The sequence below is a fragment of the Cyprinodon tularosa genome, unplaced genomic scaffold (genome assembly GCF_016077235.1).
Source record: "Cyprinodon tularosa strain WSP-4 unplaced genomic scaffold, ASM1607723v1 ctg170, whole genome shotgun sequence".
In the NCBI taxonomy this organism is placed as follows: Eukaryota; Metazoa; Chordata; class Actinopteri; order Cyprinodontiformes; family Cyprinodontidae; genus Cyprinodon; species Cyprinodon tularosa.
In genome coordinates this window covers 763538-776141 of record NW_024038532.1, presented here as the reverse complement: position 1 = coordinate 776141, position 12604 = coordinate 763538, and the positions used below count along the sequence as shown (strand labels likewise).

At 40.6% G+C, this 12604-nt stretch overlaps 1 protein-coding gene across 2 annotated transcripts in view; it reads left to right on the top strand.

Moving 5' to 3' along the window:
• The first annotated feature begins 535 nt into the window (after positions 1 to 535).
• smoc2 (SPARC related modular calcium binding 2) overlaps positions 536 to 12604 on the top strand; it is a 70181-nt gene continuing 58112 nt past the window's right edge. Inside the window, exon 1 of one of the 2 annotated variants that reach the window (XM_038281423.1) lies at positions 536 to 885. In XM_038281423.1, the coding sequence (XP_038137351.1) occupies positions 811 to 885 (75 nt within the window). In that variant the 5' untranslated portion in view covers positions 536 to 810. The remainder of the gene's footprint in view (positions 886 to 12604) is intronic. The other variant, XM_038281424.1, reaches the window with a different exon arrangement.

The window sequence follows — 12604 nt, the reverse complement described above, 5'->3', positions numbered from 1 at the left end:
AGAATTAATGTAAACTGAGATTCCAACGGATACAATTCAGACAATGAATGGTGAGGTTTGTTTTTTTTTGTCTCTTCTGTCTAAAAACTATAATTATATTTAATCAACTAAACCTTATAAGAGAGTCTTAGTGAAAATGCACACTGAAAAAAAATGCACCCTTTTTTAGCATTTATTTAATCCTATTTAGTTACTTTAACATAATTATTTGATGTCAGCAGGGAAGGACATAAAACAATTCTGTTAAAGTAACTAAATATGATTAAATAAATGCTAAAAGCGGTTGCATAATTTTGTTCAGTGCATTTTTGGATGAGTGGGATGAAAGCAGAGGAGAGGATACCTGACGTGTTTGACGCGCCTACCAGCAGCAAACCCACCTACCTCCAACCTGCCCACCGGCTGCGCAGCTGCCTGCATCCCGATAAGGAATCTCCTCCACAGAATCAAGTATGGAGGGAAAGGGGTGTGGAAGCTGACTCTGAAAAAGGAGAAAAGAGAGAGAGAGAGAGGGAAGACACCAGGGGAGGGGAAAGGTCAGGGCTGCGGGGGGGTTTATTACCCTGGCAGAAATAAGGAGAGATTCTCCAGAAGCGGTTTGGCAGAAGAAAGCAAGGAAACGGAGCGAAACAAACCATCAGTGCGTGTCTGTTCAACGCAGGTACTTTCCCAAAGAGGCAGAGTGGATGTTTGGCCTTTTTTGATCGCTTTTCTTTCCGTCCATTTTTTTTGTCTCGTACTGCGGTGGAGCGCAGAGGATTTTGGACCGTGCGTAATTGTGCAGAGAGTTGATCGTTGCGCTGCGTCAGGATGCGCGTCTGGCCGCTTCTGGCTCTCCTCTGCCTGATGTGCACAGGACGCGCTCAGAAGTTCTCCGCTCTCACGGTATGAAGCAGCAACAGCCTCATAATCTTATCCTCTATAAGAACAATAATGAATGGAATAAAAAGAAATGAAAAGATTTGATGTTTGAATTACAGCTGATCTAGAAAAGCTTTACATACAACTAATGGAGAAAAAAGGAGGCTAAATAATAGCCATCTTTCCTTGCATTGTACAGTTTATTTGCTCAGCGGTTACTTAGGAGAACTTTTGCATGGATTACTGCCTCAGTGATGTGTAACAGGTAGGGAGAGTTAGCTGACAAGTCAAGCACAGTAATGTTCATCAAAGCTGTAGTTTTGGCAGTTTAGGCAGGTACCAGTCCTGTTGGAAGGAAAATCACACTGCAAGAAATTTAAATCTAAATAAGTCTTTTTTTTCTTCAAATAAGTGCATTTTTCTGGAATTAAGAAAGCAATGGAGACACTGTGCCAATGGAACAAGACAATTTACATTTAAAACAAGAAAAACAATTACATTGTCTTATTTCAAGTGCATATTATCTGATTATCTTATTTTAAGAGTAAAAATACTCAAATTAGGGGTAAACAAGGATGAATTGAGGAAATGTTTACTTATTTCTAGATCATTTTTGCAGTGCAGCATCTTAGTAAAGCTCATCAGCAGGAACTTTACTAAGCAACAATCTAGTTCTCTCTTCCCTCTGCACAGGCAGGAAACTTCTGATGTTTGTCTGGTGGGTTTTGCTCTTGCAGCATGTTCTGCATCTACATTTTATTCAACTTAATTCATTTTATTAATATAGCGCCAAATCACAACACATGTCATCTTAAGGCACTTTACATTTCACCAGATCCTGCAGTCAACTTGATTCACAGTTTTATCTAAGGAAAACCAGTTTATTGCATCGACTCGTTGACTCAAAGGCAATCCCTCACACTAATAATGCTTGTAGCGACAGTGGAGAGGAAAAACTCTATTTTAACAGGAAGAAACCTCCAGCAGAACCAGGCTCAGTGTGAGCAGCCATCTGCTGAGGCCGACTGCACTGAATAAAATAAAAATTTAGATAAGTCATTTTTTTCTTAAAATGAGTGCATTTGTTCTTGAATTGAGAAGGTTAAAGGGGCATTTAGCCAATGGAAAAAGACAAAGTACGTTTGAAATAAGAAAACGCAATTGCATTGTCTTATTTCAAGTGCATATTATCTCAATATCTTATTTCAAGAGTAAAAATAGTCATACCATTGGCAAATCATCTCATTTACCTGCTCAAATTAAGGGAAAATACCCTTAATTTAAGAAATTTCTAATTATTTCTAAATCGTTTTTCCAGTGTGGGGTTAAAGGAGACACAAGCAGAGATACAAAAGGCAACTGTAAAAGGCGGCCTCGTCCAGGAATTAATGTCTCTTTAAAGATCTAAAGATGCTTTTGCTTTACAATTAGGCTGAAGCAATTGCTGCAGTTTTGAGCAACACTTTTTCCTTCCACTAAACTTTTTTTAAGAGTACTTGGATACAGCTTTCTGAACCCCCAGTTTCCTAAGCGATGATTGTTTGTGGTTTATGATGTCTGCTGGTTTGCTTTGAAGTTGATAGTGCTTTCCCATGAACTATAAGCCATGATCATAGTTGAAGATTTTGATTGAAATCCCTATTTTACAGTTTTGTTTTTAAAATACATTTTAAGAAAAACAGAATTAGCTGTAATTCACTATCATAAATATGTAAAAAAAAATACAGAATAGTATTACTCTGAGTGTCATATGGTGTTATATTGAAGATACCATCCAAGGGCAATTAGTCAACATCAGAAACACTACTTTGCATATGAAATGTAAAGATCCTTACATTTGAAACAATATAAATCAAGTTGCAGGTTTACTAACAGGTTGCAGGTGAAAATAGAAACAGAATAATTAATCAATTAGATTATACAAAGCTAACAAAATAAAAAAAGATGCTGTCATGTAGAATCGTACATTAGTTTCAATAAAGCCTTAAGAATGTTTCAGAAATGCACTATAGTTTTATAAATACATAACTGTTTGCTTTGATTCATGTTTAGAAGCCAAACAATGGCCACCCTTTATGTTGCATTGCCGTCAGCAGAGGCAGATAAAGCTGCAGCGGCGCCCCTCCTTCTTCGCACCCCTTCCCATAACAGAGCCACAAACAGCCACTTCCCCAACAAAGCAAACTCTGCAAAAAGCTGCATTTTTTAACCATTATTTAAACTTTCAGAAAATTATTAGCAGAACAAAAACATTGACTATAGCAGGGGTAACCAATTGAAAATGAGAGGGGTCCGAATAAAGAAAAGCATCAACCAGTAAAGGTCCAGAGACTTTTTAAAATTAGAATCCATTACTTTAAACTAAATTTAGCATTGAAATAAAATGAGGTGTTTTTACATTTGTGTTATACCCTGACTTTTTAAATAAAAAAATAGAACATTTTTCCATTTTAAGATCAAAAGTGATTTTTGAAGTAGAAAACAGCAATCGTATAGTTTGGTATATAGACAATTTCAAGATTCACATATTTTATAAAACACCTGAACTGACTATTCAACATATTCTCATTATCAGTTCGTTTGAAATCGTATGAAAAGTTATGCACAGTATTTCGTACGTTTTTGACGTTTTTCCTCAAAATACAGATCAGTGCGCATGCGCAGCCAGACAGACGAAAAAAGCAGATCCGCGGACGGACATAAAACTGGGAAAAACAGTGCAATAATTAATTCTCGAAGTCTCTCACTGGGTTGCTTGCTGTTTTGTATCTTAGGGTTAGGGTTAATTGTATGTTAAATTCTATGTTATTGAATGGTGCGTAAGATGCGCATGCGCAAGGATATCTTGTCTCGAGGCAAGACGTAAAAATACGACGAAATACGACGAAAAAAACATCAAAAACGTACGAAATACTGTGCATAACTTTTCGTACGATTTTATACGAACTGATAATGAGAATACACTGGACCATTTGTAATTTTTACTTACTTTTTTCTGTCTTAATGTTGGCAGTGGGCTTTAGGCTGCCCTGCAAGGCTTTAAACCTGGGTTTAAATGGAGACTAAGCCATTCTCAAGCACATGTCAAGGTGCTCATTCTGAGCCTGGATCCAGATTTATTTTTGATTCTGTTCATGGTGGAGAATCCTGCTTCACAGCAGCAGGTTGAACCAAACATCCTCTAAATGTGCAGGGTCATCTTTGAGCACGCCATTTCACTTTTCTTTCACCAGTTCACCGCAGTTCTTCCAGCAGTCCACACTTTCTCTGCTCTCTTTTTCTCATGGTCTTCTCCTTCTTTCCCATCGCCCGGCTTGCCACAGGTTTGCCTGCTGTGTCTAAAAGTAGCAGCAGCAGCAACCCAGACTGACAGCTCATTGGATAATTAGGATCACGTGCAGCCTGGAGCCGGACGCTCCGGAGGGCTTTACCGTATTAACAGGAGAAGCGGTGCAAGTAAATTCAGACACTGTCGTCAAACAACATGCGCTAATTTATAAATGTTTTAAATCAGGTTGGGTCCTGATTAGCCAGCAGGTGGGTCCGGATCCGGATCCCGGTCTGCTTATACGTGACCTCTGGACTATAATGTTGTATTACATTAATAAAAATAAATAAATAAATAAAATAAAAAAGTTAATTTTTAGATGCTAGCTTCAGATATATATTGGTATAGACAGATATATACAAACACTAGCTTCATCTGTTTCTAATGATGTTGTAAAAAACTCCTGTTTAGTGGAAAAACAGCTTACTTACAGCTTTTTGTACAATCAGTCCAGATACTGGTGAAGATTCTCAGTCATCCAGATCATAGTCATTAAAACAAAAAAGTTAAAAAACAATCCACTGGACTTTGTTTCCAAGTTTGAAGACGTTTGGATTCCCATCCAGGAACCTTTTTCAATTTAAAGTGTCAGAAATAGCGTTGAGTTTGAGACTTCTTGGATGGGAAGCGAAATGTCTTCAAACTTGGAAACAAAGTCCAGTGGATTGTTTTTTTTTTTTTTTTTTTTATCAGTCCAGATTTACCCTGGAAAACAGTCTCCTTTCCTATAATATAGCAGAATTTAAGCTGTAAATCAGATTCCAGCGGTACCATTAAGGGCGGATTATACTTCTGCATCTGCACACATCAAATGTCGCTTGCATCTGGTCGCAAACCAGTTTCGCTGCTATGCTTCTGCAACGTCGTTCTGGAATTTCTAGGGGCGCACAGCAGGGGGAGCCTATTCGAGAACTCACGAGAACTTCGGCGGATGGTGACGAGAACTTCTTCGGCGGCGCCGGTGGGAGTTTTTATTTTCCAACACAACATGTCTGAGGCATCGTACAAGTAGGGTTGTCACGATACTAAACTTTTCAACTCGATACCGATACTAAGGAAAATATTCGATACTCGATACCATTTTCAATATCACAAGGATAAAAACAAAGACTCCAAAAGTCTACAGAAATATTTTCATTAATAAATAAAATACAATAAATAAATAATAAAGGTTGTATGCTGTGCAGAATATCAATCAAGCTTGATAAAAAAACCTATAAAATTAAAATTAAGTGTTCCTTCCTTGCTTAGGTGCCACTGGTGGTGGCACTGTATCAATACTTTTAAAAACGAGTATTGTATCCGGATACAACATTTCAGTATCGATACTTTTTTGAGTATCGATACTTTTGACAACCCTACGTACAAGTAGTTGTACTTCCGAACCTCCTCGATCAACCTTTTTTCGCGGTTATCCGTTGTTGTTATCACTCCTCGATTTTTTTAAAATGGCGTGCCCCAGCACCAAATCGAGAAGGACGACCACACAGACAGCCGGAAAGGCATACCAAGGACCAAGCCCACCTGCTTTTTGTTTTCGCCCTTCTGCTTGAGGTCTGTGCGGGTTTGCGACGATCCGACGTGTAGTCAGGATTTTTTTGAGGAACGCGACAACGGTTAAATAACCTCTGCGCGGGGGGCGTGGTCACGCACAGAGACAGGTTTGATGGTTGCAGAGGCTGTGCGTTAGAAGTATTTATTCTTTACACTGATCACCGATCAGCTGTCGCTCCACCAGCTGTGCTGCCCTGTGTGGAAAGCCGTAGTACCTATATGAAAAAGCTACTCTGTCTGCAATCTTAGTTAAGATTCAAATTTAAAAAGCTGCTTTTTAACCATTATTTAAACTTTCAGAAAATTATTAGCAAAACAAAAACATTGACTATAGCAGGGGTAACCAATTAAAAATCAGAGGGGTCCGAATAAAGAAAAGCATCAACCAGTAAAGGTCCAGAGACTTTTTTAATTAGAATCCGTTACTTTAAACAAAATTTAGCACTGAAATAAAATTAGGTGTTTATACATCCATTTAATACATACATACAAGTGTTTTTTGAAGTAGAAAACAACAATCGTTTAGTTATTGTTATTGACAGAAACCATGGTCAATTCGACTAATTCAGAAAGAATTGTCAAAACCACTGGCCGAAACAAATTTCTACACAGGATAGTTCTATAAACTGTTTCTAAGGGTTTTCTGGTCTACCACTGTTCAACAGAAGTAGGTGCCACAGATCCACAGGTCGGGCTTTTTATTTACTGCTTCCTCGTCTGCTTCACTGTCCTGTGAACTCCACAGCTCAGGGGCTGAGCAGCTGGTGCAGAGTAGCTCCGCTCCACATGGCATTGTTTACAGCGACTAGACGCCGGCAGCCTGTCCGTGATATTTTCCATAAAATCAACAGAAATGCTTTTCGAGACGGCTGAGATTTCTTTGCCATAGTCAAGTTCAGGTACGGTGCCAAAGAAGGCTTAACAGGGAGAGGAATGTGCACGCTCAGAGCCCCCCCGATCCACCGGCTGATGTGGCAGCCACCTCCACATTATTTATGGTTTACGTTAAGACGTCCAAGAGTGATTAACCTGTAGGTAAAAAGTTTGAAATGTGACAGCGCTCTGAAGCTGTGGAATGTGGGAGGAACTGTTTCACCAGGCCAATGCTCCTTTAAAATTGATGCACACATTTAATCACACTAAATCTGCTGATGGTGTGTGTGTGTGTTGGTTTATCATGATTTCTTCTTTAAAAAGGAGTTAGAGCATTTGTCAGGTCATAAAGCGGTCGCCATGGAGCAGATGTGTTTGCGGCGTATCTCAGCGCATCCAGCATGTTGGTGGGAGAGCTACAAAAAAATGAGAATCATCCATCTCTGTTTATTTACATGTTGGAGTGATATCTGTGTCCGGATAATATGTCTCCAGTTGGGGAGATGAAACCCCGCCTCATTAAAGAGGCGTGAAACTTTTTGATTCCTGGTTTCATGTGCATTTCTCTGTAGAGGTTTGTTGTTTGAAATAGTTTGCTAATTTCTTTGGATGTTTTCCAGGATTCTTAATGTAAGAGAGTTTTTTTTCCATGGGAAATGAGAGTAGAAAATGAGACAGAAGAAGAAAAAAAAAAGCTACTTTAAACCTGATATTTAGTGCCTTGGATTCATAGTATTCATAACTCAGAAGCTGTTCCATATTTGCGTCTCATTACAGCCACAACATTCTTTGTTTTTATTGGGTTTTTAATGAAACAGTTTTCTTTTTCTTATAGATTTTAAATTGGGTTCAGGCCCCCTGAGTCATTGCTTCAAATTAAATCTAACTTCAAACACTCTTAGAAGGGTGAGTTTTTCAGACTGGAAGAGCATCTGTGAACAACAACTTTCCACACTTTTTCGTCCAGGATTGGTCTGCAATACGGTTCCGATATTAATATTGCACTATGGCTGACAACCAATACCTGCTAATAAATCTATTATATATTTTCCTACCCTTTGGTCAATGCTGAAACAGCAACTGCAGAACTGACATTGCTTCTCTGCTTCAGCTGCATCACTACCACTTTCAATAGTGTTGCGCCGATGCCATTTTTTGGCCCCGATAACCGATACCTGGCTGTACAGTATCGGCCGATGCCATACTAATACCATCTGTTGATGGTTGATTGATGTGTGTGTGTGTATATATATATATATATATATATATATATATATATATATATATATATATATATATATATATATATATATATATATATATCAGGGATGGAACGGTTTATGAAAACCGTCAGAACCGTTCGGTTCGACTGTCTCGGTTCGGTTCATGGGCTGCTCCTTTTTCTCATAGAGGAAGCGATTACACTCCAGAGCAGAAGGTGGCGGTACTGCGACCAAAGCCAACCACCAGTAGTAAACAAGAAGAAGAAGAAGCAAAGCAGCGTAGCCGGGTGTAGCAGGAAAAAATCAGCTGTTGTGGAGAATTGTGTGGGTATGGCGAGTGGGAAAGAACAGGAGTTGGAAGATGCGCCAGCAGCACTTTATAGGTCTGCTGTATGGGACCACTTTGCATTTAGAGTGACCTACGATGACAGCGGAAAGAAAGTTGTGGATAAAAGTGCAACAGTGTGCAAGCATTGTGCAACACGTTTTGTTTATGCTAACAGCAACATGACCAACATGTCAGGCTAACCCCGAAATCCCACATACTCCATCAGCACTGCGCTCCAGACCGCCTGCACAAAGCAAAGCCTACAGCCTCCGCTGTGGCTCCCGTCCGCTCCGCTCTGAGTTCCTTGGAGATCGTAGAGGGCATGCGCCAGATGATTAAATTCAAAGCAGCAAAACATGCGGAAATGATCCAGGGTTTCTGCGGATCATTAAAAATAATTACAATTCATTAATTTTTGGGATTTTTTTTCATTAATTTCATTAATTTTTATAAAAAAAATATTTTTCGGTGTAACAATCAACATATACCGAACCGAACTGAAAACCGTGACCACGAGACCGTGAACCGAACCGAACCGTGGATTTTGTGAACCGTTCCACCCCTAATATATATGAAGAACTGCATACTACATGGATGTAAAATAATTGCCATCATGGCTTTTTCAAGCTGCTGCCTACCTTTGTGAAGCAGGAAAAAGACTAAAACAAAGTGAATCCAGTAGAACTTTTTATTGTCTACCTTGTTGAATAAACTGTTGGCTCTCAAAATGGTATTGGTGCCCTATTTGTCCGTACTTGCCGATACTGATATCACCGTTTTATTGCTGGATCAGGGCCCACTACTGTACTGTACACTAACTATGACATGACCACCCCCTCTCCTTCTCAAACACAAACTAGATGAATAAACATTTTTTTGTTATTTATCCAATTTTACTTATCCATCCATCCATTATCTGACACACTTGTCCCAATTGGGGTCCAGCTGTCAATGGGCGAGGGGCGGGGTACATCCTGGACAGGTCACTAGTCCATCACAGGGCAACACAGAGACAAACAGGACATTCAACCATTCCTAATAGTCATGTTTTTGGACTGTGGGAGGAAGCCATGCTCAGGGAGAACATGCAAACTCCATTCAGAAAGAATGGGAATCGAACCCAGAACCTTCTTGCTGCAGTGCTACCTAGGGTTGGGAATTGAAAAGATTTTCACGATTCCGATTCCCTTTTCGATTCTATGAAACGATTCGATTCTTTATCGATTCTTTTTTCGATTCCAATTTGGGGAAAAAAGGAGAACAAACAGTTTGATTATCAGCATCAACTGTGTTTACTTAACTATTGCACAATCTTACAAAATCAACAAGATCAAGATGTCCACAGGAAATGTGAAACTGGAGTAACATTGTGTTTAAATGAAAAATTAATACAAGAACAAACTTAATAACCAACAATGTCTAATAACAAATGATGGGATAATAACCTATTTTAAATAACAAAAAATACTAATTATAAAACAGTAGTAGGGAAAATTAACAGTTATTTTGCAGAAAGATGAGCATATCTGCTTTTTCTGGAAGGATACGGGATCTTTCAGCGCTTATGGTGTCTCAAGCCATGGAGGACACCCTCTCAGATGGGGTGGAGGAAGCCTGCACACAGAGGTAGTTTTGTAAATAATAATCGTTTTGTATCGATGCATCGACCCAACAACCGACAATCCGATGCATCGACACGTCCGCAAAAGAATCAATTAATGTTTTTTTTTTTCCTCCGGTCTATTTTTATCCATTTGCTCCTGGGCGTAATTCTCCCTCCCGTGCTGCGATGGCGCTAAACCTATTTTCCCCTCCTACCTCGCTTCCTGGTTATACTCTTACAGCAGTGTGTTGCAGCGAGCTTGACACAGACATTTTTGATTTATGCCCAATATTGAAGCGTGGTCTGCGCTACACGCTGTGGGTCTAGAAACGGCCGAGGCGGCGAGGAAGTGGGGGTGAGTTTAGTCCGACGACGGAGGGACATGAGGGCCAAAAAGACCGGAGATCCAGGTGGAAAAAGGGTCCCAGCGTTCTTGCACACCTCGCTCTTCTAGCGGGTCAAACTTCACGAGTTGTTTTCCGCAATTTCGGTCATAAAAACAAAACAAGCCGGCCTCCTGTCTGCGGCACTGTCTGCCCGCCCCCTCCACAGACAGTGGAGGGGGCGGGCAGACAGAACGTCTGGAGCCGAGGTGTTGCGTTGTATTCATTGCACTGATTTTCTGCAGTATTTTTTGATGCGACTTTTCTACTTCTGTTATTTGCTGTTGTTTCTAAAAAAAAAATGCATAATGATATTACAGCTTTCATTGATTTATTTCAAACTTGAAACTTTGTTTAGCCTGTAAGGTGTAAAAAAAAAACAAAAATTAACCGATTAATCGAATTGTGGTGTATTCTTGAGTATCGAAAATAATTGAATCGTTGGGTAAGGAAATCGTTACTGAATCGAATTGCCATGATGGATGTGATTTGCACCCCTACTTTTCATACCTAAAAAAATGAGGGGAATTTCAAAATCGTCAGGGATTTTGGTCGATATGAGTGCAGCACGGAGTCGAAACCAGGGGCTGGTCCAGGAACCCCGGCAGACGCTGGGCAGTTCAGGGGGAGTTCAGAAACTCAGTTTTGCATTCTATGACCCCTTTAAAAATCCTCATTACACATGTAGCAACAGAGTTGTGGCATTTTATATATCATATATTCATCATCTGCATCGGTCCACTGTGACCAACCACCAAACATAATGATGCTACCACCAACTTGCATCCCCATGCATATATTTTTCCAGAGTTTCCCATGATCCTCTTGACTTCTTCTATCATTAATCCTTGCCTCTCCTTTTTTTGAGGGGACATTATTTTCCATTAAATTTAAAAATCATGTTTTCCAAGGAAAACGTCAAGATGTAGCTGTAATTTTGCTAGACACCCTCAAGGTGTTCAGCGACCAGCCTGTTGACACTTCACACCTGTCCAAAGATGCATTCTTTCTCTTTTTTCTTCATCAATGCCTCCTCACAATGAACATTTTCTCCTCCACAATCGTTCTCTGATCGAGATAAAAGGCTCCTTAGAGGCTGAAACTTTCTTCCTTTTCCACCACGATGGAAACTTTGATCCCTTTCCTTGCATCAATGCAGGAAACCCCTGCTAAGGCCCTTTAACACATTAGCTGCAGCTCTCAGCTCCACTGACCCCTCAGGGTTTTGGTGTGAGAGGCTTCACCAAGCGCTGGAAGCAGGGGCCTCCCAACCCACACGGCCCTCATCGGCCTAGAATTGGCTCTCTGCTGGAGGCTTGCCTCTGCTGTACGCCTTTCAGCCCCACAATGCCTCCCGAGCCGGGGGTTGGATGGGGGGCTTAGGAATAGGATTTGATTTGTATGCCAGAGAAAAAAAAAATTCCCTCAAACTTTGCGCTTCTGGTCGTCTTTCATTCATCTCTTGTTCCCTCACCAACCTCTTGTGTTCTTTCAGCAGATGCAAACAGCATCTTCCAAAAGGATCCCACAAAGGAAAAAAAAATGAAAAGAAAAAGCAAAAAAAAAGAGAAAATGAGAGGCAGCTGTCTGGAAACAGACAAGAAAAGGATTTGGGAAGGTGATGAATTTGAGTCTCAATATGTGTCCTGTCTTGTATGGAGCTCTTTTATGATGAATCGGGGTGGAAGCTTGTGCTGTGTGTGGAAGCAGAGGCCATTCATCACTCCTCTCATCATGTTGCGGAGCACAGCGATGGGGCTAACTCTGAGAGGCTGGAATGAGACATCAGGGGAATGTCAGTCAGGGCCAAACATGCAAAGATCTACAGCAGACACCTCACTACATGAGGAAAAGCTTCTCAGCACTTCATCACTCCTAAAGGCTTTTTGTTCCGTCCCATTTTCACGTCTGACGTGTTCGTCCCACTTCAGCAGGACCGCTCTAATCGTTTGGTTATCTGATGGTAAACCTGGGTGGCGGATTCCACGGTTGGCTGATTTCACAGCATGCTGCGTTTTTTTCCAAGGCTGTGATCTCGGAGCTTTGTCATAACCCTGCAGGCCTTCTGCGCTCCGCTGTGCGCTCTATAGTGACCATTTAGCAGGACGCTGAGCTGCTGAAAGACTCTGTTTAGGTTGTCAGCCTGCTGGCCATCAGGGGGCCTGTTGCTGCTGTGCTGAGTGCTGGAGGGCCACCACCAGACACACACACAGACATTCAGGGTGGCTTCTTTACAAAACATATCCCTCGGATGAAGGGGGAACTGGGAGACACAGAGGAGAATGATGAAGAATATCATCCGGGTAAACTCTTAAACGGGGTCAGAGACTTTAGTGAATCACGCAGAAAAAGCAAATAAATGCATTAACTTATATTTCTGTACACAATCCATTTAATAATGTATAAAAAGCATGTATATCCCCCCCCCCCCCAATCCAAGAACAAATAAAC